A 26,644-nucleotide genomic window follows, 5' to 3' on the forward strand; every position below is an offset into this window, starting at 1 on the left:
GGGAAGATGAAGTAAAAAGAAAAGATCTGAAAGGCAACAAATCACAGACAATAACTATCATATTTTCAAAACTGTATTAGGTATCACCAAATAAAGTAAATACACAACTCTTAACTTAGAGTGCAAAATGAAAGCACCTTATTGTTTTAATGGTGCAAAAGCAAGAAAATATCACACACATCCACAGTTTAAATAGTTGTGTGGTGAGTAAATACCATTTAGAAACATTTTCAATAGAAAACTGATTTACAGATCAATTTACAGAAGATCAAGAAATCAGTGTTTAATACCAACTTTAACTATAAATAACTAAAAAGGAAAAAACTGTTCTCTCTCCTGCTTTTACTTCAACATCTATGTCTTCTGCTCCTTGCCTTTTGGAGAAAACATTGCGTTGTAAGGCTGCCGTCTTTTTGGACGAGGACAAGGATCAAGATCTTCCTTAATGTAACCTTAAAAAGAAATAATAAATTTAGAAATAATAAATTAGAGTTCCTATATTTGCAACACATGTTTCTTTTAGCATATATTCAGTAAACTTATCTTATTTAATGCCTTATAAGTTAACATGATTCTTCTAATTAGCTATGTGATGCTGATGAATGATTTCACTTAGCATTAGTTTCTGCATTTATACTAACAATAGTAGCAAACATTTATCAAATGCTTCATATACATTATCCCAGATAACTCCCACATTCCTTGGAAGTAGCTTCCACCCTATCTATTTCACAGATGAGATGAATAGAGACCCAGGGAAGTTAAATAACTCACTCAACGTTCATAAAGCTAGAAGAAGAAGAGCTAGGACCTTTCCCAAGCTCCTATTCCAGAACCAGAGCTCTTTGGCACTTTCTTACTCTGCCTCCCACAGGTAGCTGCAAATAGGGACAAACTGCTAAACACAAAGTCTGCTATTACGATAAATTTCAGGTGCTTGTCAAAAAGACTTTACATTTCCTATGTCTTTAGATGACATGCCTCTATACTCTTCAGACTATCATATCTCCTAAGGTGTTTCCAATCACGTAATTTTCAGGGGAAGACTGTACTCTATCAGACTCCTAGGGCATATTAGGGGTGCAAACACAGGCTCTATGCAGACTGTCTGATTCTATTTGATGACCAGAGATGATATGTCAAAGGGGACTTAATCTGTCTTTATCAATGGAGAAAACGGAAATACGGTGAGAGCTGTCAGAGACTTTGCATCTTTTGGAAAAACTTTCTTACAGTTAAATATCTGGAGTGTCTTTAAAAGTGAGGAAGTTCCCTCCCCCCCATTGTCAGTCATACAGCTAGATCATCAGAATTTTTACCTGAGAATAAGCCCTAGAAGATGGTAAGGCTGAACTGAAATTCTAGGTCATAATTTTATCATTTGATATTTATTCAATGCTAGTATATCTTCTTGTGGGTAAAAATTTTAGGTGTTTATCTATAACTTACAAATACAGGCCTAAGACTTGAAGGCTACTATTAATAATTAATTCACTCGGTCATGAACCTAAAAGTTGAATTATAAATATTCTGAACACTACTGTATTTTCTAGTCACGTCTCAGAAGACACATCACATTTTCATAAAACTCAGTATTTTAAACCACAAGTTAAGACTTAGCCTATAACTGGGTGGTCTTTAGACCACGGGAAAAACAGAAAACAATACTAAAGAGTTCTGATAAGTGCCTGTGTTTAGCTAATATACTTTGTCTCTTATGGCTTTTTTCTAAACAGTTTCATTGAGGTATACTTGGTATATAATAAACTGTATATATTCAATGTGAATATTATGTCTATGTTTTATACTGCTGGTGAGTAATAATGCTGATAAGAGTGAAAACAAAAATCACTACTCATGCCCTTTTATTAATAGCTTTAAAGTTGCATAGCTTCTCAAATTATATTAAATATAAGTGCCATATCTGAAGGAGCTAGCTGCATGTTAACAGTTTAACAAATATCCTTTTTATTCAGATAGCATTTATAAACATCCACTATTCTGGGTAAGTAAGGTTTTAAAATACAAAATTCACAGATTCAAAAAGATGCTCTCTTTTTATAATCTCTGATCCCAATTAAATTACTAAAGAGCTGAAGGTAAGCCTTTTATCTTTAAGATTGTTTTTATGTCACAAAACTAGCACCCAACTTGCAGGAGAAGGTAAAGAGAGCCATGGAGAAAAACGTTAATATTCAGAGTTGGGTAAATATAGCATTAAAAAAATAATTCTAAAATGTTACAATCTATACTCTCACCTCTTTCCATACAAGTCTGAGTGGAAGGAAAACCAACTTCCCAAAAATTCTCTGGTGTGTTGGGTGGAATGTAGCGGAATCGGTGTCTTGAACAGGAAGCCAACTTCTTTTCTCTTTCTTCTGCTGGCATATCTGCATAATACTAATAATAAAAACTGGTTAGTTCTTACACTTAAGGAATAATAACTGGAGCGTTTTGCTTATTGAGTATACACTAGAAGTGAAAAAAGCCATTTACTAAAATATTCAGCATTCTAAGGAAACTTAAAACTCACTAATAATATCAGTAATTATTAATAATACTCATAGACAGCATTAATTTCTTACTAACAGTAATCAGTGCTGAGATGCTGGTCTGTGAAATATTTGCTTCACTGATGAGAAAAGGAGTTGTATCACAGTATAAATCAATATACTGTTTCCTTCATCAATAAAGTCTTGTTAAGAAAAAAAGAAGCCACCTGAACTTTACAGCATGCTGAGTAACACAGTTGACTGCTTAGTTACTGCTACAAACTAACTCATCTTTGCTAGATCAGTAACAAAAATTCAGAGGTCTACATGTTTCTCAATTGTTATCTGAATATAACATGTGTATTTCAAAGTAATTTTTCCTATCTTAGTTTTTTAAAATAACAATTTAGATTGGAAAATTGTAGGCTTCATGAATTTCCCCTTTAGGCCACACTTTTCAATTAGGATCAAAGGCATATCATTTTTTGCAACTGTGATCATAAAGAACTTGAACTTTATGCGAACAAAGATAAAACTTATGTGTAAAGACTATACAGGTCTTCAAGCTCTAGACCTAAAGAAAACACAGCAGCAGTTTAAAGTTTTATAGAACATACATGACAGGACCACATAATCCAGCCAATTCCTTCATTTTACACTTGGAAAGTCAAAGTGATAATTTGCCAAAGATATCACCCATTGAAAGTAACAGACTTAGAACTAGAATTTAAGTTTGAAGAAAAGGCTTTTAATACATTTTTATTTCACAAAGATTAAAGGCTTTCGAGGATCTCTGAAACAACTTTTTAAAGGTATCTTTGTCATTATTTTTATTGCCCTAAGTATAAGCCTTTGTTACCTTTCTGGGCTTTGGGATGGGATGACCTTAGAGAATCATGGTTTACTGAGAAAAAAACAACAACAAAAAACAAAAACAAAAACAAAAACACTGCCACCAAATTAAAATATACTTGAGAAATAAAGTAGGTTAGTGCAGCTGTAACACAGCAAGTAAGTGGAGAGTGGTAGAATATGAAGTCAGAGATGAAGTGGGGTGCCAGAGCTTGTCCTGGATAAGGACTTTGGATTCTATTTCTTGGTGAGACAGAAAGACACTAAAGGGTTTTGGGCAGAAGAGTGACATGATTTAACTTTTATTCTAAAAAGATAATTAGAAAAAAAAAAAAAAGACCATTCATTGCTGTGTTGAAAGTACATTGTGAAGAGACAAGAATGAAAAAAAAAAGGAGAATGGGGATGGGGTATATGGGAACTCTCTGTACTTGCTGCTCAATTTTGCTGTGAACCTACAACTGCTCTAAAAAATAAAGTTTACATGTATTTTAAAAAAGACAAAGAGAGCACTTAGAAGTTACTACAATAGTCCAGACAAGATAAAATGGTATCTTGGTCCAGGACATCAGCGGTGGTGATAATAAGTGGATGGAAATGGGATGCATTTTGAGGGTAGAATGAGTTGGATTTGTTGATAGATCAGTTTTTGAGATGTGAAAGAAAAAAGTAGCAGGTAACTACAAGATCTCTGGATATATAATATACTCAGCAGTGCGATCCTGGAATTGAAGGCAAAAATTGTATGTTTGCTTCTGGACATGTCAAATTTGAGACCACCATGACACACCCATGTGTCATACATTCCACATGTGGAACAGGCAGTGGGATAAATTTAGGAACTGCAAGCACATAGATAGTATTTAAGTACACGGAACTTGCACTCTCACTTTTGGTCATGATGGAGCAACAGGGAACAGATTCACATTCCTACCTTAAACAACCAGAAAATCGAAAATGTATAAAACAATGGTTTTCAGAGATTGGAGAACAGCACAGGAAGTGATTACTGAGAAGAAAAGCAACTTTAACAGTGTTTCTAGCACAAAAGCTTTTTTCTAACCAGCAGGATTAGTTCTAGATCACAGAGTTATGGTTATAACTAAAAATTGGAGATTTACTTAATGTAGACCATATTCTTTAGATAAGAAATAATGATATATTTAATTTGTTTTATGAAAATTCAAGACATGGGCAGTTTTGCTTATATTGCCAAAGTGCTTTTCAAAATAGTGATCCCAGTTTACATTCCCACTGTTACTGTATGAGAGCATATTTTCACCAAATGCTTACCTACATTGCAATCTGTATTTTCCCATGTAAATTTTATGTGCGTGGTTATCAAATTTTCTAGCCCATAGTTGTTTAAAAAAAAATTTAAAAGGGGAAGTAAATTGCTGAAGGCAGGCATCTGACAGCTAATCGATAGCAAGGAAAAAAGTAAAAACAGCATGTTTCAAGAAAACAGAACCTGCCTGGGACTATTTAGTAATAGGACGATTAGTACAGTGGTCCTCTGTATTTGTGGTTTCCACATCCATGGATTCAATCAACTGTGTATCTAAAATATTCAGGGAAAAAAATGCATCTGTACTAAATATATACAGACTTTTTTCTTATCATTATTCCCTGAACAATATAGTTTATTTATATAGCATTTGCACTGCATTAGGTATTATAAGTAATCTAGAGATAATTTAAAATTATGTGAGAGTGTGTGCATAGGTGTATGCAAATACCATGCCATTTTATATTAGGGACTCGAGTGTCCTCAGATTTTGGTAATCTCTAGTAGGTAGGAAGAAAATTATGTGGGGGGAGAAAAAAGCTTATGGTGGTACCAATTACTTAAAAAAAAAAAAACAATTATGAGTATACTTAATTTCCTGAGTGCTAGTGAAAAGAATAAAAAACGTTATAGTAAAGTTTCCTATTGAAATGTCAAAGTTTTCCCCAAATAGCATATGTACAAGAACCTTTGCTATAATATAAGGGAGAAAATTAATGCAAATAAATATAGAAAATAAAAATAGCATAAATGTCTTAAACTGGTCATAAGTACTAGGGCTTATGCTCCAGATTCACTTAATCTAAGAGCAACTGAGGGCTTTCATTTTCATCTATGTATTTCTCTCAGGACATAGCAAGTATACTCTTTATTTCTTCTGTTATTCCCGGCTCAAACAAGATTTCTAAAACAAATATGGTTTGTATCTGTGATTTTTAACACATTGACTGCCACACTAGAAAGAAAAAATTTTTCCTTGGGGCCATGGTATTTTATTACGAAAACAGAATCAAAACTTCAAAACCAAAAGGATCATTTCTAATTTAAAGAAAAATGTTATTTTTTTATTGTTGTTTTCTGTGCGTGAGTTATATGCAACTTGAAAAATAGTTCGCATGGCTCCCAAGGTGCAGAGAGGTGTGAGTTACGTATGCTTCACGAGGCGCTGGGCTTAAAACTAGTGTGAGTTAAATACAACTTGCATGGCAGTTAATGTGTTAAATCATGCATTTACGATCTATAAAGCCATACTTAAAAAAAACCCAATTGGACAGTGTCTACATTAGTACTTACAATTTCACATTCCTTACATGTGTGCCCAAGCAATTTTCTTCTCTCTTCTTTTTTCCGAACCACCTCAATATGAGGAAAATTTTGTAAGCTAGTCTCTCTGGGGAAAAAAAAGAATTAAATTTAAAATTAACCTATTTGTGTATTTGTTACGATAAAGATCTTTGGTTTAGAGTTTAAATTAACAAAGGGTGGAGTTCAGAGGAGAAATAAGCCCAAAACATTCATTTATTTTATTTGAGATGCTTATATAGTATGTTAGAAAAACAAGCATTTCTTCAAATACTTATTAAATGTTTAACATATGCCAAGTATTTTTATGGGTATTTTTTTCTAACTGAAAAAGATAAGTACTTAGCACCCAAAGTAATCTATAGAGGATGCTAGAGTCAATGTGATCCTTATCAAAATACCAATGACATTCTTTACAGAAACAGAAAAACAATCGTAAAATTCACATGGACTACAAAACACCCCAAGTAACAAAAGCAATCCTGAGCAAAAAAAAAAAAAAAAAAAAAAAACAAAGCTGAAGGTATCACACTATCAGACTTCAAAATATACTATAAAGCTATAGTAACCAAAATAGCACAGTACTGGCATAAAAACAGATGCACAGACCAATGGAACAGAATAGAGAACTCAGAAATTAATCCATGCTTCTACAGCCAAATGAGTTTTGACAACGAAGCCAAGTACATTCACTGAGGAAGGCCAGTCTCGTTAATGAACAGTGCTAGGAAAACTGGATATCCATATGCAGAAGAATGAAACCAGACTCCCATCTCTCACCCTACAGAAAAATCAACTCAAAATGGATCAAAGACCTAAACGTAAGGCCTAAAACTATAAAACTACGATAAGAAAACATAGGGGAAATGTTTCAGGGCATTGGTCTAGGAAAAGATTTTATGACTAAGACCTGGAAAGCATACGCAACAAAAGCACAAACAAACGAGATCATATCAAAAGATAACTATTACTGCCTATTTCTTCCTCTGACTGGCTGAAAATAATAACTGGGTAATGAGGTAAAGTGTAATACCTATTTAAAAATGAACAGTCTACTATTAAACTCAGTAACTGGTATTGTATAACATAGCCAAGAAAAAGAATACTGTCTCTGTTTTCCAGTACTAAGAACCTAGATTTCAGGGCTAACCTACTTGCCCAAAGAACAGATTTATCTGTTTGTATCCATTTGCCATTTTGTCTAAAAGAAACATTACCCTTTGCTGCTTCTACCCACTATGAGTTCTTCAAAACATGAGGCATAATTATCATTTGCACTTGTCTTTAAATGAATCAGATTCTATTGTGAACCACTAGAAATCTAGGAAAGGTGAAAGCCACTGAGGTATGGATTAATATGCTTTGGAGTACTTTGGGAAGAAAAAGCAATCAAGAAGCACAAAATTTAAAAAAATTAATATACTCTGTGCTTTAAGAAACACAATATAGAAAAATGCAAACTTACAAAATAGGTAAATGAAGAACTACGTAATGACATATACATTTTGTTCATAACAGAAACAGCCCCAGCGAGCTTAAACAGGCTGACTCACAAAAACAAATTTTTAAAATGACTTGTTGGTAACACATCTAGTCCTTTGAAGTACAGGTGTACCTCAGAGAATTGCAGGTTCTGTTTCAGACCACTGCAACAAAGCCAATTTTGCAATAAAGAGAATCACACGAATCTATTGGTTTCCCAGTATAAATAAAAGTTACATTTATACTATACTGTAGTCTAGTAAGTGTATGATGGCATTATGTCTAAAAAAAACAATTAAAAAATACTTTATTGATAAAAAATGCTAATGATCATCTTATCCTTTAGTGAGTAATCTTTTGTTGGAGGAGGGAAGGTCTTGCCAAAATGTTGATGGCTGCTGACTGATTAGGGTGGTGGCTGCTGAAGGTTGGGTACTTGTGACAATTTCCAAAAATGAAACAGTGAAATTTGCTGCATCAACTGACTCTTCCTTTCATGAAAGATTTCTCTGTAGCATGTGATGCCGTTTAATAGCATTTTACTCACAGTAGAATTTCCTTCAAGATTAGAGTCAATCCTCTCACACTGTGCCACTGTTTCATCAAGTTTATATAATAGTTTAAATCCTCTGTTGCCATTTCAACAATGTTCACAGCATCTTCACTAGGAATAGTTTCCATTTCAAGAAACCACCTTCTATGCTCATCCGTAAGAAGCAACTTCTCATCCGTTCAAGTTTTATCATCAAATTGCAGCAATTCAGGCACAGCTTTAGGTTCTCCTTTTAGTTCCCTTGCTATTTCTTTTTTTTTTTTTTTTTTTTTTTTTTTGAGACAGAGTCTCACTCTGTTGCCCAGGCTAGAGTGAGTGCCGTGGCGTCAGCCTAGCTCACAGCAACCTCAAACTCCTGAGCTCAAGTGATCCTCCTGTCTCAGCCTCCCGAGTAGCTGGGACTGCAGGCATGCACCACCATGCCCGGCTAATTTTTTCTATATATATTTTTAGCTGTCCATATAATTTCTTTCTATTTTTAGTAGAGATGGGGTCTCGCTCTTGCTCAGGCTGGTCTCGAACCCCTGAGCTCAAACGATCCGCCCACCTCGGCCTCCCAGATCCCTTGCTATTTCTACCACAACTGCAGTTACTTCCTCCACTGAAGTCTCGAACCCCTCAAAGTCATCCGTGACAGCTGGAATCAACTTCTTCTAAACTCCTGTTAATGTTGATATTCTGACCTCCTCCCATGAATCATAAATGTTCTTTTTAATGGCATCTAGAATGGAGAATGCTTTCCAGAAGGTTTTCAATTTACTTTGCCCAGATCCATCGGAAGAATCACTATCTATGGCAGCTACAATCTTACAAAATGTATTTCTTAAATAAGACTTGAAAGTTGGAATTACTACTTGATCCATGGGCTGCAGAACAGATGTGGTGTTAGCAGGCATGAAAAAAACATTTATCTCCTTGTACATCTTCATCAGAGCTCTTAGGTGACCAGGTACATTGTCGATGAGCAGTAACATTTTGAAAGGATTGTTTTTTCTGGGCAGTATGTTTCAACAATGAGCTTAAAATATTTGGTAAACCATGCTACAGCCCAGGCAAAGTGGCTCACACCTGTAATCCTAGCACTTTGAGAGGCCAAGGTGGGAGGATTGCTTGAGGTCAGGAGTTTGAGATTAGCCTGAGCCAAGAGCAAGACTCTGTCTCTACAAAAAAGAAACAGTTGGCAATGGTGGCACACGCCTGTAGTCTTAGCCACTCAGGAGGTGGAAGCAGGAGGATTGTTTGAGCTCAGGAGTTTGAGGTTGCAGTGAGCTGTGATCATGCCACTGCACTCCAGCAGGGGCAACAGAGCGAGACCCCATCTCAAAAAAACAAAACAAAGCAAAGAAAAACATGCTGTAAACAGATGTGCTGTCATCCAGGCTTTGTTGTTCCATTTACAGAGCACAGGCAGAGGAGATTTAACATAATTCTTAAGGGCCCTAGGATTTTCAGAATGGTGAATAAGCATTGCCCTCACCTTCAAGTCACCAGCTGCATTATCTCCTAATAGGGGAGTCAGCTTGTTCTTTGAAGCCAGACAGTAATTTTTCCTCTCTAGCTATGAATCTTAGATGGCATCTTCTTCCAATAGAAGGCTGTTTCATCTGCACTGAAGATCTGCTGTTAGTGCAGCCATCTTCATCAATTATCTCACCTAGACCTTCTGGATAACTTCTACATCAGCACTTGCTTCTTCACTTTGTATCTTTATGTTACAGAGACAGCTGCTTTCCTTAAACCCCATGAACCAACCTCTGCTAGTTTCAAACTTTTCTTTTGCAGCTTCCTCACACAACTGAAGAGAGTTAGGGCCTTGCTCTGGATTAGGTTTTGGCTAAAGGGAATGTTGCAGCTGATTTGATCTCTCCAGACTACTAAAAACTTTCTCCATATCAGCAATACATGTTTCACTTTCTTATCATTCATGTGTTCACTGGAGTAGCACTTTTAATTTCCTTCAATAACTTTTCCTTTGCATTCACAACTTGGCTGTTTGATACAAGAGGTCTAGCTTTGGGCCTATCCTGGCTTTCAACATGCTTTACTCATTAAGCTTAATCATTTCTAGATTTGATTTAAAGTAAGAGATGTGTGACTCTTCCTTTTAACACTTAGAGGCCACTGTAGGGTTCTTACTTTGGCCCAATTTCAATACTGTTGTGTCTCAGGAAATAGGCCCAAGGACAGGGAGAGAGATAGTAAAATGGTAAAGTTGGTGGAACAGCCAGAACACACAAGCAGTGATTAAGTTTGCTGTCCTATGTGAGCAGGGTTTATGGCGCCCCAAAACAATTACAGTAGTAACATCAAAGATCACCCATCACAAAACACAATAACAGATATAATAATGACAAAGTTTTAAATATTGTGAGAATTACCAAAAAGAGATATAGAAACACAAAGTGAGCACATGCTGTTGAAAAAATGGTGCTGACAGACTTGCTAGACGTAAGGTTGCCACAAACCTTCAACTTGTAAAAAACACAGTATCTGCAAAGTGCAATGGAACAAAGTATGCCTGTATTTGGATCACATGTCCCTCTAGCTGCCAAGCACTTTCCTTCAAAAGATGAGTTTTAATTGCTCTAAGTATATGAAGTTATAGGCCCACTTGTTGTTCCAACCCAAGATCCCTCAATTCTAATGCAATCTATGAATTTAAAAAGGGAGACCAAGAAAGGAAACAAAAAATATTGCCATGACTGTATTTCCTTTCAGTTTATGGAATTCTAACCTTATGCAGATCACATTTTGGCCATATCCTTTCCTCTGAATATTATCTATCCATTTCTGTAGTGTACTATAATGAAACAGGGAATCTACTAGTAGACTGGCATCTGTAGTAGATCTTAAAGTATCACCTAAATAAGGTTACTAAGCTTCTTGTCCCTGACATAACACGATCCATCTTACCAGGGTCTGCAAGTGTGCTCAGTGAGGAAAGCAACTACATTAATTCTGTGACCTTTCTCATCCTTACACCTTTTTCCATATCCTGTTTCTATTGCTATCTAATGGTTTCAGAATACACTACTCATATTTTAAAAAAATTTAGTGAACCTCTAATATAGAACATTTAAAATGACAGTTCTTGGCCGGGCGTGGTGGCTCATGCCTGTAATCCTAGCACTCTGGGAGGCCAAGGTGGGCGGATCGTTTGAGCTCAGGAGTTCGAGACCAGCCTGAGCAAGAGCGAGACCCCATCTCTACTAAAAAAAATAGAAAGAAATTATATGGACAGCTAAAAATATATATAGAAAAAATTAGCCGGGCATGGTGGTGCATGCCTGTAGTCCCAGCTACTCGGGAGGCTGAGACAGGAGGATTGCTTGAGCTCAGGAGTTTGAGGTTGCTGTGAGCTAGGCTGACGCCACGGCACTCACTCTAGCCTGGGCAACAGAGTGAGACTCTGTCTCAAAAAAAAAAAAAATGACAGTTCTTATTCTGTAATTCTACTTTTAGGAATCTATCCCAAAGATGCACAGGCAAAAACATGAAAAAAGAACGTACAAGGCTATTCATTGCAGCATTGTGTGTGCTAGGTAGGAATAACTGTAAACAACCCACATGTCCACTGCCAGGGAATAAACTACAGGACAGTCACATAATGTAATACTATGGAGCTAAAAACAAATGAGGAACATTACTATATATTTCCAGGATATATAAATGAAAAAAGCAAAGTAGAAAAAGGTATATACCACATTCTACCATTTGTCTAAAGGGGGAGAGTATGACTATTTACATATGTGTATTCACTTTTATTTTTTCAGATAAAAAATCATAAATTTTAAACAAATGTTTACCTATTGGGATAAGATTTATCTGAATATATCTTGTTTGTAGCTTCTGGCCCAATGGACATATTTTATATAATTTTAAAAAGAATTACATATAAAAAGAAAAAAATTCCTAAAAAATTTAAAGCAAAATAAAATAAACCTGGGGGTACTGAGCTGGTGGTGTAACTACACAGAAAATAATTATCCCAAATGCCTTTAAGCACAGTTATTTGTGTATTTCTAGTAGGATGTATGCTAAGCACAAAAAGAACACACAAAAAGTCTCATTAAGCTATTTTTAGTAATCATATTAGCGGTGATATTGTATTATTCTGAGGCTACATTATGTGTGCATTATGGAATGAAGTAAATTGAGGAATTATGTTGGTGGCATTGAGAAGTGGGATTTTTAGTAGATGGGAAAGCAGATACAGATGTAAGATAGAAAAGATGATGTCAATATCCTGTAGTCCTGAATTTGAGTTGGAGGTATCAGTATGCATGAGTACAGTTTATCTTAACAAACCAAAATGAAACAAAAAACCTTATTCCTAACTCTGTCCACCTAAAAGTTCTAGAAAGAATGACTAACCATAGCAATGAGCAAACCCTAGTGGTGAGATTGTGGCCTAAACACCATTTCTCACTAAAAGGAGTGAGGGCTCTTGGAGAAAGGGCGGATTCCAGGCCTATGGCAGAAAGTGTATGAAAGAGCCTAGAACATCTCATCACTCCAGGAGCAAGGAAGCTATGAAAGATGACTATGGGGTGTCCATTCAAAGAGGCTTCCTTTAGGCAAAGATGGGACAATCTGAGTATCTCTAAGGATAATAACTGCAATGGATTAAAACATCAAATATATTTGTAATATATTTATAATAACACTTAAAAAGGGTGGTAGTGGTAAAAATTTCCATATTTGTAAAATTTGTCATTCTTATGCTTGAGTCCCTTTTTTATTATGATCATGAAGTTAGTAATTCTATTTTACCCCAAGTAGCAATTTAATAGCCTGGAGATACTCTGAGAAAGATAGCTCTGTGTACTTCCAATCACACTGCTGGTATTAATCAAGACCAACTTACCTTTCATCATCTTTAAAATATGGCTCCACAAATGCTTTCTGCTTAACTTTGTCTTGTTTATCACCATGAGCTGTAAACAAAACAAGCACGTCATAAACTGAATGTAGAACTTACCGAGAAACAATTAGCTAGTTTGGACCAAGACTTTCATTTTTATTGGGTTTCATACTCTAGGACCCTGGGCAACTCATTTAAATTTTCTGTAACTACTTTTTTCCTTTCTTTTTCATCTGCACAATGAGGAGGGTGCCGATTGTCTTACCTCAAAATTACTAGACAGCTAAAAATCTTATCTCTGAAAGTATTTTAGAGTTTAAAAGAACTATTCAGATGCTCATTATTATCATCTGGCAAGAAACAACAACAAAAGACAGCTTTTAATATGTTTCACTTATTAATCCTATTGATTAAAACATTTTTGCTTTTATTATTTTTAATTTCCACATAATTATTCATCTTCATGGGGTAGAGTATGATATTTTAATACATGTACCTAATGTACAATGATCAAATCAGGCTAATTAGTATATCCCTCACCTCAAATATTTATCATCTTTGTTGGGAACATTCAAAACCCACTCTTACAGCTATTTGAAAACATACCATAAACTGCTGTTTATTATAGTCACCCTGTAGTGCTATAGAACACGAGAACTTATTCCTATCTAGCTATACTTTTGTACCCATTAACTAACCTGTGGCTGTCTTCTCCTTCCCTTCTCCTCTTCCTCAGCTCTGGTAACCACTATTCTACTCTCTACATCTATGAGATCAACTTTTTTAGATTCCACATATGAGTGAGAACATTCAATATTTACCTTTCCATGTCTGGTTTATTACATTAATATAATGTTCTCCAAGCTCATCTATGTTGCCGCTAATGACAGAATTTCATTCTTTTTTATGGCTAAAAAGTATTCCATTGTACACAAATACCATATATCTTTATCCATTCATTTGTGAATAAGGCTAAAATAAATACAAGTTCAGATGTCTTTTTTCTCTTTTTTCAATATTTAAGTCTACAGCAAAATTAAAAAAAAATATTTAAGATATCTCTTTGACATACTGATCTCCTTTGGATATACACCCAGTAGTAGGATTGCTGGACCATATGGTAGTTCCATTTTTAGTTTTTTCAGGAATTTCCATATTATTGTCCATAATGGCTGCCCTAATTTACATTCCCACTAATCCTGTTGATTTTTATAATGTATCTTTAAGGTAGGTTATTAACTAGGAAATAAAAAGATTAAAGGATTTTATCAGAAAATTGGCAACAAAATTAAAGAACCAGAGCTCAGAACTTGGGACCCGAATCCCAAGATGTCTAGATTCAAATAGCCAACTACTATGATCTATTCAAAAAATCAAAATTTACTGAGCATTGTGCTAAGTTCTGGACATATAAGGTAGAACAAGAGAGACCAGGTCTCTATAAGGTAGAACAAGAGAGACCAGGTCTCTTGTCCTCAGGGAGTTTACAGTACAGTAAGGAAGACGGACATTAAGCAAGCAGACAATTAAGGCTTATCTGAGAAAGAACAGGTGAGGGAAAAACTGAAGAATGAAAAGAGTCAGCTACGAGAAGAAGTCGGGGTAGGGAACGTGGGTTAAAGTCCTGAGGTGAAAAGGCCAGGGTGGCTGAGATTTAGCGAAGGAAGGGAAGTCTTGGGGGAGATGAGGTTGGACAGGTGGGTAGGTGTCAGATCATGATTTGCCTTGAAGGCCAAGAGGAGTTTGAATTTTATTTTAAGTGCAATGGGAAGCCACTAAAGGCTTTTATTTAAAAAAACAACTTTATCAAGGTATAATTTATAGACAAAATACACTGATTTTAAGTGTACTATGATGAATTTTGATAAATGTATACTCCAGTGTAATCACTACCCACATCAAGACAGGGAATGTTTCCATCACCCCTGAAAGTTTCCTTATATTCCTTTCTCACACACAAGAATGTTCTCTGATGTCTCTCTTATGCTCTCTCCCCTCCCCCCAATCATAGATTTGATTTCTATCACCATAGCTTTATTATGCCTATTTTAGGACTTCATATTGACGGTATTATATAATATGCTTTTTCATCATTTGCATTTTTCTAGCTCAACAAGTTCTGGAGATCCATCCATGATGGGTCTAGTAATTCTCTCCTTTGTGTTGATGAGTAATATTCCATTACATGAATATATCACAACTTATTTATGCAACCTGTTGATGGACATTTAGGTTGTTTCCAGTTTTGAGCTATTACAAATAGTAATACATAAAACACATATGCTACAAACATTCTTAAACAAGTCTTTTTGTTAATATGCTTTCATTTTTTTTGGGTATTTACCTAGGAGTCAAATTGCTGATTAAGGGAACAGGTATATGTTTAACTTCATGCAAAAATGACAAACTTCTATAAAGCTATTTAAAAAAAAAACCTGCCAAATTGTTTTCCAAAGTCACAGTTACAAGTTTATACTCCCATTAGCAATGTATAGGAGATCCAGCTGCTCTTCAGTCTTGCTAATATTAGATTGTATCAGTCTTTTTAACCATTTCAGTGAGTATGAAGTAGTAACTCATTCCCTGATGTTCAATAGTGTTGAAATCTTTTCATATGCTTATTGGTCATTAAATATCTTCTTTGCACTGAAGAGTTTTTAAGCAAAAAAATAATACAATCCAGTTTATTAATACATTTAAAATAAATCCTCTTGACACTCCATAGTGAGCAGATTGGAGAGGAGAAATAACTGATATAAAAAGACCAGTTAGGATGTCTGCAAGAGAATAGGTAAGATAGTAGTGGTTTAGATTAGGGTGGTGGCTATAAAGATGGAGAGAAGTAGTTATGTGAAATATATTTTAGAGATAGTACTGCCAGGTTATTAGGCTGGGCATGAAGGTGACGTGGAAAAAGAAGTCAAATACGACTTCTTTAGCAACTGAGTGTACTGAGATTTAATAAGACCCAGGGAGGCAGGGGTAGGTCCCATTTGGGTAGAAAAATAAAGATTTCTAAATTGACTAAAGTTCAAGATGCCTGTGAAATGTCAAATAGGTAGCTGGATCCAAGTTTGGGGTTCAGAAGAGAGATGACTAAGCTGAGAGTAATGAATATACCGAAAACATCTTCATTTGGCTTCTAGAATAGCACATAGACTTGTTTCCATCCTAATTCACAGGCTGCAGCTCCTTCTCAATTTCCTTTGCTGGTTCTTCTTTGTTTCTCTGACCGCTTAAAGCTGCCATGTCACAGAGGTCAGAGCTTGAAATGCTTATCTTTTTTCATTTATACTCAATACCTTGGTGAGCTCACTCAGTTTCATGGCTTTAAGCACCATCTACTGGCTGTTGACCTTTTGCCCCCAAATTCATTCTTTTTTTTTTTTTTTTTTCAAATTATTTCTTTATTCCGGATTTTTTTGTCCAATCTCTGGACACATGCCAAATGTCGATTAAGCATTTACACTTGAATGTCTACTAAATACTAACAGGTCAGAATTAAGATTTTGATATTCTCCCCCAAATCTGCTCTTTCCTAGAAGCGAAGACTGGTTAGGACTTTGTGATATGGGGGTTGAGAAAATAAAATAAATGCATAATAAATCCTAAATTATATGTCTAGGTGACTGGAAAAAAATAAAAAAGTCTGAAGGGTCACTTAGGTAGGAAATAAATGGAAATTGGCTTAGACATGTTAAGCTTATGCTGAAGAGACACAAAAGTATCTAGCAAATACCTAGAAATGTGGGACCAAGATTCATCAGAGAAGTCAAACCTAGAGATGCAGATTTGGATAATTTTCAAAGGTGGTTAATAAAAGCAGTGAGAGTGCTTGCTTTGGCAGCACATATACTGAAACTGGAATGATACAGAGAAGATTAGCAGGGCCCCTGCTCAAGGATAACATGCAAATGTGTAAGCATTCCCTATTTTTCAGTTAGATAGAAGAAATAAGTTCTAATGTTTGATAGGCAGACGAGGGTGACTATAGTTAGCAACAATATATCATATATTTCAAAGTAGCTAGAAGGCTTGAAATGTTATCGAAACATAGAAATGATATTATAAATACTCAAGATGATGGATACCCCCAACACCATGACTTGATCATTATACATTCTACGCATGTAAAAGCACATGTACCTCATGAATATATAAAATATCATGTACTAATAAAAGAATTTTAAAAAATAAAATAAAAGCTGTGAGAGAAAATATGATGTGAGGGAGAAAGAGTCCTGGGGATAATCTAAGAAACAGAAGTTGCCAGAGATTAAAAAAAAGGACAGAAATTATTAAGTATACTTTTGTAGAAGAATATTCTTTTTCTCTGATGTGAAACAAAAGGTTCTTCTTGGGAGAAAAAAAAAGTATATTGAACAGCTGTAAATTTTTGTTGTAAGATTTACTTGATGGAGTTTTTGCCATGGACCAAGCAAGCAAACAAAGCCTACCGTTCTATATCTTTGGTCAGGGTCTCAATCACTTTGAGCTAAGGGCTATCGTTTTAGAAACCAGATGGAAGCATAAGCAAAGCATATCAAGACAAACTGTGCCACAGAAGAAAGTATGTTCATTTAAACCACTATAAAACAACTTTTGCACTAGATTGAAAATTCTGACTGTAGTGACAGTAAGAAAATGAGATGTGAATTTTAATTAACTTCCAATCCAGATTATCTACTTACAGTTTCAATTAAGTAGAATGTTCTTCTGACTGCTATCCTGCATTATAAAATTACTGCTTCTAAAGAAACAAATCTTAAGACTGATACATATAGTTACATTAGGTATTTTGTCTGGTAAGATAAAACATTCATAGCAGAAAATGGATTTGAATTTTCTGTGAAACTTCTCTATTACAATTATTAACTTATTAATGAACAGAAGTTTCTCAAAATTTTTATAAATTTTATGTATATATTATAAAGAAATTTATAGTATCAAACCAAGATTAACTTCTTAATCCTAATAAAAAGTTTATGGTTATGTAAGATATTAACATAAAGGGAAATGAAAGGCATAGAAACTATTTTTGGAACTCTTTTATTAGTAAGAAATTATCTCAAAATTTAAAAAAAATGGAAAAAGAAATTTATATAAGAAACATGAAACTTTGTTGATATACCTCATCAAGCCTCTGTTAATTATCTTGATGACTTAACTTGTAATTGAGAAGCCACAATTAAAGAGAAAATAGTCTTACTGTTTGGTTTCTTTGTGGCAGCAGGTAATTCTTCCTCTTTATCTGCTACCTGGGGGAAACTGTCTGCCAAACAGGATTCATATTCTTCATGTGTCGTCCGATCAAACATATCTTCCAAGCTATCATTCATTTTTCTTTCTTCATCTGTGTAAAAGAGCATTGGCTTAGGGCAACAAGCAAGCTTTGTGCTTTCTTTGTAGACCAACATGAAACTCGTAGTAATTGCCACAAAATAATGTAATGAGGTCCTGAAAGACATTTCTCTAAAATATGGTTCTTAAAACGTGGACCACAGGCCTTATTTTGAAGAGTGTTCTTTCGGTGAATAGATGTAATGTAGGCAATGAAGTGCTTGTAGACACGTGTAAAGGGTGATCCTAAGAATGTTAGCCATAAGTTGGCTTGTTAAAAGTGTTAATTCAGTGAATATAAGTAACAAACTGTAACGTACATAATGAAGTGTTTAAAGACACTTTTATAAAACATGATTATTACAACAAGGGTTTCAGGTTTAGTTTTGAAGAGTTCTTTCAGCGAATAGCTGTAATGTATATAGTAAAGTGTTTATGGACAACACACTAAAAAGATGATACTAAGGATGTTAGTTATAAGTAATAATGTGAAGAGTGTTAATTCAGTGACTGTAAGCGGGTAGTAAGATGTAATATATGTAATGAAGTGTTTAAAGACACTTTTAAAATCATGAGTCTTACAATATGGTTTAATTCTTACAATTTGTGCATGAGACAAGAATAAACTCCCAAGTCTGGATAGTTTCTGTGCATTTACAAAGGCTTTATGTTATGGCTTTAACTGTCCTTTATACTCACATTAAGAGAATGCTAGTTTTAGTTATTGTCATAAAATCAAACCCCTTACAAACAGTAAAATTTTTTCCTCCCTACTAGCTCATGCATAATTCATACTAAACCAAAAGAAGTCTTATCACAGAAACTGTGAATAGAAAATGTCATAATAAATGATGAAAAATACTAAGTTTAAAAAAAAGTGTATAAATTGCAGATAAAATCTCTATAGAATTTTGCTTGCCTGCTTATTTTTCTAATGAAGTAGCAAAAAAAGTATTTTCTTGAATCATCATTAGCACTTGGTAGTTTAATATTAGTAGAAATAATGAATTCAATGCCATATTTTATATGCAAAAATGATAAATTCATCTTCAAAGATCTAACTACATTTCCCATTATATAATCACATTTTTAAAAACACCAGAATTTAAGAAAAAAACAGAAATAGATTCAGTTGGCTAACAAATATGACAGAACAGAGGCCTGCCGAGATTACTCTAACACAACCAGCACCTCTCCCGATCTGCAGTGCTCTAGCACGCTCACCCTGCCCATCTTTCTCCTGCTCTTATCTGTCATACCATAGATCTGCTTATTTCTCATAAGAATGTAAGTTCCACGAGGTAGGTACTTTTGTTCTGTTTACTTATCTCTAGTTCCTAGAATACTTCCAGGTAGAGAATTTTCGCCTGATATTTATTGCATGGTCAAACATTTATTTATCAAGCTGAAGGTCAAATTTGTAAATAAAATATAACTTCTATGTATGAGGCACTGTGCTAGGCATTCCCAAAGCATTTTGTATATGCTGTTGGTAAATCACAATGTTAAGTTGCTGATTTTTTTTTTTTTTGGTTGGTTTGATTTCTGATTGTGAAATATCTGAAGAAGAAAGATCCCTATTGATCTATCACAGCACCTAGTAAGTCTAACACAGAGTAGGGACATAGAGAAAATTTTTTGAATTAAAATATTAGCAGTAATTGGGAGTTCTTATTGGTATATTTCATTTTTAAGCAATTCTAAGTGTTAAAAAGGTTTTATCCTTATGCAGCGAGATTGTTTTTTTCAAATATGGGCTCAACAGTGTTCTCCTATTCCACGTGCTGTTCTTACAATGTGATGTCGACACTCGTCCCATTGAGTGTCACTGAGCCAACACTGAGGGCCATGTTCACTCGCTCTGAACCCATGCATATCTTTGTAACACTATGTAACTTCTGAGATCATAGAAATGCCAGGCATTTCTGGTTTGTTCTGTTGGGGCACTGACTCTGGGAACTTAGCCTCCATGTGAAGAGGAAGCTCAAACTAACCCATATGAAGAGATCACATGAAGAAGCCTTGGGAACGAATGAGAAGAGAGATGCCAAGCCACCCTCTAGCTGGCCAGCCTTGTGCTGTTCCAGTTCCAGCCACCATCTGCCTACAACTGCAGAGAGACCCTGAAACAGAACTGCTGAGCTAAGCCCTTTCTGAATTCCTGAACCACAGAAACTATGAAGATAAGAAAATGACTGTTGCTCTTTTAATCCTGTAAGTTATTGGGGTGATTTATTACATAGCAATAGTATCCACAATACTTTCTTTAGCCAAAATTATCTCTATAACCTCCACTCATTAGTCCAAGTTCTAATTTCACTTCCACATGATATTTGCTTCAAATAAACTTCAAAAATTATTGTTTTCTTTGAATCAACTAAATGGATTTAAAGCCAAAGTAATTATACTTTAGTTTTTCCCTTTTCTACAAAAAATAAGAAAAACATTATTAGGGGCTGGTACCAGGAATAAAATATCTTAAAAGCAAGGTATCCTCTTAAGAAGAGTTATTGAAGCGTCATACAAACCATAAAAAGACATTAAATTGCTGTGAAGGTTTTTCTTTTAATAGGTATTAGCTTCCCTTCCTAGGCAGCCATCTGCTTCATTATATGGTTTGTTATTCATTATTAAAGAACAAAGAATTAAGGCAAAGACTATTACAATTTTCTCTCACTTATTGCATTTAGGGCAGCAAGAAATGAACTGATTCAAAAGAAACTGGGCCAAGACTGCTGTTATTTTTTTTTTTTGGCTCTGAGCAGGCAGAGTATAGAAAATTTAGCAGGAGATAGGGAATGCAGACAGCCTGAATGTCTTCTAACAGATGATCACTGGGAAATGCCTATGCTCTTAGCATGTACACGTGGCAAGCTCGCAACCTTCAATACATAATGGTGGCAAATGACAACTGTTCTACTCTAGGTCAGTCTCATGTCATGAGCCTCTACAGACAGGAATGTTGCTAAGGTAGTGCTAACCAAAAATCCTTCTGTTGTTCCCACTTTCGCAAAATCACAGTTTCAGGTGAAGAATTAACAGTTTCTTGCCACCAAGGGCTGTAGACCCATAATTTGGCTAAATCCCCTTATCTGTGGAGGCAGAATATGGCAGAATAACTCAGCATATACACTATCATTTGTAGTGCTAATCTGTAAATTTATACTAACACATCTCAGTCGAATTCCCCTTTCTTTCCTTCTCAAATTGTTTAAGAAAAATTGTAATTCTAATATAGGACTCTTAAGATTCCCTGTTACATCGTTTATAAAAAATTGTCTAAGCCAGGGATCAATAAACTTTTTCTTAAAGGGTCAGATGGTAAACATTTTGGGCTCATGGGGCCCTGAGGTCTCTGCATCAGCTACTCCACTCTGCTGCTGGGTGGAGCAAGCAGCCAGAGGCATCACATCAACCAGTGTGGCTGTGCCCCAGTAAAACTGTATTTACCAAACTGGCAGCTGGCTATCCTTTGCTGACCCCTGGAAGCAATCTGAATTCTTTCTGGAATAAAATTATTTTGGCCAAAATTTTTTTTTTCTGAAATACTGAAACTGAGCTTTCCTAAGAAGAACACAGAATTAACAGAGCAGGAAAAAAACCTGGTTTATGGTGAAGAGGCTATTTGGGCTAATTAGTATAATGGTGCAACTATGAACTTTACTCCAGATTTTTGTTAAAATAAAAAAACAAAAACAAATCTTACTTGGACTTTTTCCTCCCTTTTGCTGTTGCTTCTTCATTTTTAAAAGCACAGTTTCACTAACCAACGTACAGTCCATGTCCACTGTCTCTCCTCCTAATCTTGACTGACTGCCATCCTGAATAAATATTCAAAAAGATAAAAAATTTAGCAATTATTCTTTTATGGTCTTATATTTATACAAAAAATTTTGGTGAAATATACATAACATAAATTTTATAATTTTTACCTTTTTATCTTAGGAACAGATATAGATTTAGATTTTACTGCCTGTAAAACATTTTAGCTTCAATGTACAAGCAACCTCTCTCTCAAGCCTAGGAAAAGGACTGATGCCAACAAAAGGGAGGATTATTTACCACTGAACTCCCTTGAGCTTTCCCTGCCTTCCTTCTCCAAGCTGTCTCATAGTAACCAACACCAAAGTACACTAAGAGTAACAATTTCAAAAGCCTAATTTCTTGATGGGTATACCTCACTCTAGTAACTATTAAATACTTTGTTATTAATATGCTACCGAGTGAAAGAGAACTCCTCAAACTATATAGAACCTAAATATAAGGCAACAAAGTATTAATGAAAAAAATACAGTATTAAAATAATAGGCTGGAAATCCTAGCACTCTGGGAGGCCGAGGCTGGAGGATCGCCTGAGGTCAGGAGTTTGAGACCAGCCTGAACAAGAGCGAGACCCACCTCTACCAAAAATAGAAAAACTTAGCTGGGTGTGGTGGTGCATGCCTGCAGTCCCAGCTAGTCGGGAGGCTGAGGCAGGAGAATAGTTTGAACCCAGAAATTTGAGGTTACAGTGAGCTACTATCAAGCCATTGCACTCTACTCGGGCAACAGAAGCAAGAATCTGTCTATTAAAAAAATAAAAAAAAGTTAACTGGGAAAATGAATTTTTTTGATGGTATATTACTCTACAGCTAATCAAGACATGATGGATTATTTTAATAAAAATAAAATTATTTAAAATATGTAACTAGCATTTTGCATCATTTAACACATTGACTGGCATACTAGAAAAAAATTTTTCCATGGGGCCATGGTGTTTTATTATAAAAATAGAATAAAAACTTCATAAACAGAATGATCCTTTCTAATTTAATGAAAAATGAAATTTATTGACTTCTATTGATTTAATCCATGTTTGTAGAATTAATTTGTCAATATTAATTGGAACAATAAGAACATCAACAAGTAAGATTTTCACGAACCAACTGCAGTGTTTTGTCCAGGTTTTGCTTTACAAGGTCCCAGGCTCAAAACTAGCATGAGTTAAATACAACTCACATGGCAGTTAATGTGTTAAAAAAAATTAATGTTTTTCAGCAAAGTCCTGTAAAGTCAGAAAATATTATGCTTTCAAAAATACCATAAAGTTGGAAGAATAAGTATCTTTACTTCCTAGTTTCTTGAATAAATAAATGCAGATTTTAAGAGATACCTGTTTATCTCAGGATCATAAAGTGAGTCAGGTGAGGAGGCTGACTAACAACTCACTAGACTAAGAACCAAGTGGACTTTGGTTTTACTTTACTTACCTTTGTATCTATTACAGTAATATCCATTTTATATTGAGAAAGGTCTGCGCCTGGATCTATACTCCATGGGATATTTTCAAAGGATACATCTTAGATAAGGAAAAACAATATGCAATTAAAAAACTGATTTCAAAAATTCTCATCACTTTAAAACATTATGAGATCTATAGAACAGAACAGTTTTTGCAAATCACATGTCTGGTAAAGGACTTGTACCTAGGTTATACAAAGAACTCTCACAACTGAACAATAAAAAGACAAATATCCCAATTAAAAATGAGCAAAGAATCTGAATACCCAAAGAAGATATACAAATGGCCAATAAACACATGAAAAGATGCTCAACATCATTAGCAATCAAGCAAATGCAAACCAAAATCACAATAAGATGATACTTCACACCCACTAGGATGGCTAGAACTAAAAAGATAGATAGTAAGTGTTAGTAAGGATGTGGAGAAACTGGAACCCTCCTCCACCGCTGGTGGGAATGTGAAATGGTGTAGTTGCTTTGGAAAACAGACAATCCTTCGAAAGGTAAAATATAGAGTTAGGATGTGGTCTAGCATTTCTATTCCTAGGTATAACCCAAGGAAAAAGAAAACATACATTCACACAAAAACTTGTACACAAATATTCATTGCAGCAGTATTCATAATAGCAAAAAGTGGAAACAACTTAAATAGCTGTTGATGGACAAATGGATAAATAAAACATAGTATACTTATGCAATGAAATGTTATTCAACAATAAAAAGGAATGTAATATTGATATATGCTACAACATAGATGAAAATTGAAAACATTATGACAAGTGAAAGAAGAAATTCACAAAAGATCATATATTGAATGATTCCATTTATATGAAAACTCCAGAACAGGCAAATCTATGGAAACAGAAAAGTAGATTAGTGGTGCCTAAGAATGGGGAACAGTGAGGGGGAAGGAGAGTGATGAAAATGTTCCAGGCTTATACTATAGGAATGGTTGTACAATTCTGAGTATACCAAAACCAGTGAATTGGACACTTCAATGGGTGATTTTTTTATAGTATGTGATTTATATTTCAAAAAAATTTTTTTTAATTTAAAATTATAGCATTGTTTGGAAGGATCTTCAGCATATGTGGATATAGGACATGGTGGCTACATAAAGTGTGGTTATAGAACATGAAGTGGTACAATATTAACTCCAAGAAGACTGGGAAAGGTTAAATAGGTATATTGTAATCCCTAGAGTGACCATGAAAAAAAAAAAAAAAAAGAAATGACAGTGAAAAAAAATTCTTTTATACAAAGACTAAAATCCTCACTGGAAGAACAACTTAAGAATGTGCTTCAGGAAAAAAGAAAAATAAACTCAAAATGAAGGACTAACTTTCCAATGAAGAATAAAAGAAAAAATACTGCATGTAACTACAGAAATGTTCAGTGGCTGAAAAAACAAAAGGATTTCTTTTAAAAACAACAAAATTATGAAAACATATATGAGAGCAAACAATGTTTTCAAACAAGAAGTTTAAAAATCCATATAAATGTATACACACATATTTTTACAGATATACATATAAATGCAAACAAAAGGAACAGGGTTTCCACAGAGTAAAGACCAAGGTTTAGATAATGAAAGTTGTAACTTTTATTTTTTAAAATTCTATATAGTTTATATTTTAAAAAAATTTTGTAAAGAAAATAAGAAATAACTACATAAAATAAGTCCACAAAATCACCTTTAAAAGTAGGTATCAAAAGATCACAATTCATTTTTTTCAAAAAGCACAAGAGGAGCAAAATCACAGGTAAAATGACACCAATGAGAATCATCCTATAAATATAGACACATGCAGGAAGAAATAAGATTTTTTTCCAGAACAATTCAGTGTATTCAAAGAATCTAAATAATATAATATGCAACTTAGAGTCATTAAAAAAGAGAGGGAAGCCTATTCATAGTGCACACACCTTGGTTGTTTTGTAGAGGCTTTGTTTTAGCAATGCTACATGGATTTAACTGAAGAACTGATGCAAGTTCACATCCTCCGTGGACTGACCTGGTTTTCATTTTTGTTGGCTCATGAATACCCTAAAAGAGAAATAATCATTAGTATCTAGATAAAATCACAAACAACCATTTTAATCAAAATGGTTAAACATTTAATACAAACCTTCATGTCATCAAAAAGATTCTCTGTCTCCAAACTTTCACATGGACGTAGAGGAATTTTGAAGACAGGATTTTCTTCTTTTATTTGTAATGGTGGTTTATTGTCTGGAGAGAATTTACTCAACGGCTGGAGGATGACGCACTCCTGCAAATGGGGCTCCTCTGGGGAATCTTTGGATAACATGCAGGTCCCACCCAAGGCCTTACGGCCTGAGGTAGAGCCCTTGGGAATGAGCTTCAAAGTCTCATGAAGAGTCACTTGCCTGAATCTGTTTTTAGAGGTCTCACTACCTTGGCTTTTCTCTTGGCGCTGAATAGCTGAAAATCGATCAGATAGATCCAGAGGTTTATCCATCATGCAGTCCCCATTCATGGAAAATTGATCATCCGTTGGAAAAGGAAAAGCATTTTCTTTATCAAAACAGGCTTGGGGGCAGCTTACTTCATGTTCACTTTCTTCTTCAGTTTTCTTCCTTTTGGTTGTTCTGCCTCCCAGTGATTTCAGGGACTCCAAATGTTTACTGGTAATAGCATCTTTAATGTGATCAGTACCACCCTGTTCACCTATGAGTTCACTTATATTTTTATTTATAAGTATCTGTTTATTAGAAGATGACTGGCTAATGATCTTGTTCACATCAGACCCAAGACTATGATGTGTGAAAAGGGCACTATCTTCAGATTTTGATCTAGCTTTCTCTGATTTAGAAATAGAAGTGTTGCTAAAAGGGGCTGTTTTCAGATGTTTTTTTCTCCCAATCTCTAAAAGAGAAGGGGACAAACTTGTATTCAAACCTAAACTATTTTTCACATTAGAGGCAGCTCCAAATACAGGAGATGACGCCCGAGTAATCAATTCTTGAGGAGGAGACTTTGAAGTAGAATCTGAAAATCTAAATACATAAAGAATGATAAAAATTTTTCTTATTAAAGGGACAAGCTAAAAATTAAAAAACAAGCATAATGGAAAAACCTTTGTTAATACAGAATTAATAGTAAAGTCTTATGTACCTATTAGAGGTAGATAATCAACCAAAATTTAAGATATGGTATAGCTGTT

At 34.7% G+C, this 26,644-nt stretch overlaps 1 protein-coding gene and 1 non-coding gene across 2 annotated transcripts in view; one reads left to right on the forward strand and one right to left on the reverse strand.

Annotated features, from left to right (window-relative positions):
* Nucleotides 1–347: 347 nt before the first annotated feature.
* Nucleotides 348–26,644, reverse strand: part of RBBP8 (RB binding protein 8, endonuclease) — an 89,677-nt gene continuing 63,380 nt past the window's right edge. Inside the window, exons 11-19 of the mRNA XM_069468182.1 lie at nt 25,586–26,477; nt 25,383–25,503; nt 23,423–23,511; nt 21,880–21,994; nt 18,043–18,186; nt 12,837–12,906; nt 5,926–6,022; nt 2,259–2,400; nt 348–452 (exon numbers count right to left, since the gene is read on the reverse strand). Of these exons, the coding sequence (XP_069324283.1) occupies nt 355–452; nt 2,259–2,400; nt 5,926–6,022; nt 12,837–12,906; nt 18,043–18,186; nt 21,880–21,994; nt 23,423–23,511; nt 25,383–25,503; nt 25,586–26,477 (1,768 nt within the window). The 3' untranslated portion in view covers nt 348–354. The remainder of the gene's footprint in view (nt 453–2,258; nt 2,401–5,925; nt 6,023–12,836; nt 12,907–18,042; nt 18,187–21,879; nt 21,995–23,422; nt 23,512–25,382; nt 25,504–25,585; nt 26,478–26,644) is intronic.
* LOC138383600 (U6 spliceosomal RNA) lies at nt 16,665–16,770 on the forward strand. The gene has a single exon (XR_011233654.1). It is a non-coding gene; the product is annotated as a U6 spliceosomal RNA (small nuclear RNA).

This window comes from Eulemur rufifrons, chromosome 5 (genome assembly GCF_041146395.1).
Source record: "Eulemur rufifrons isolate Redbay chromosome 5, OSU_ERuf_1, whole genome shotgun sequence".
Lineage (NCBI taxonomy): Eukaryota > Metazoa > Chordata > Mammalia > Primates > Lemuridae > Eulemur > Eulemur rufifrons.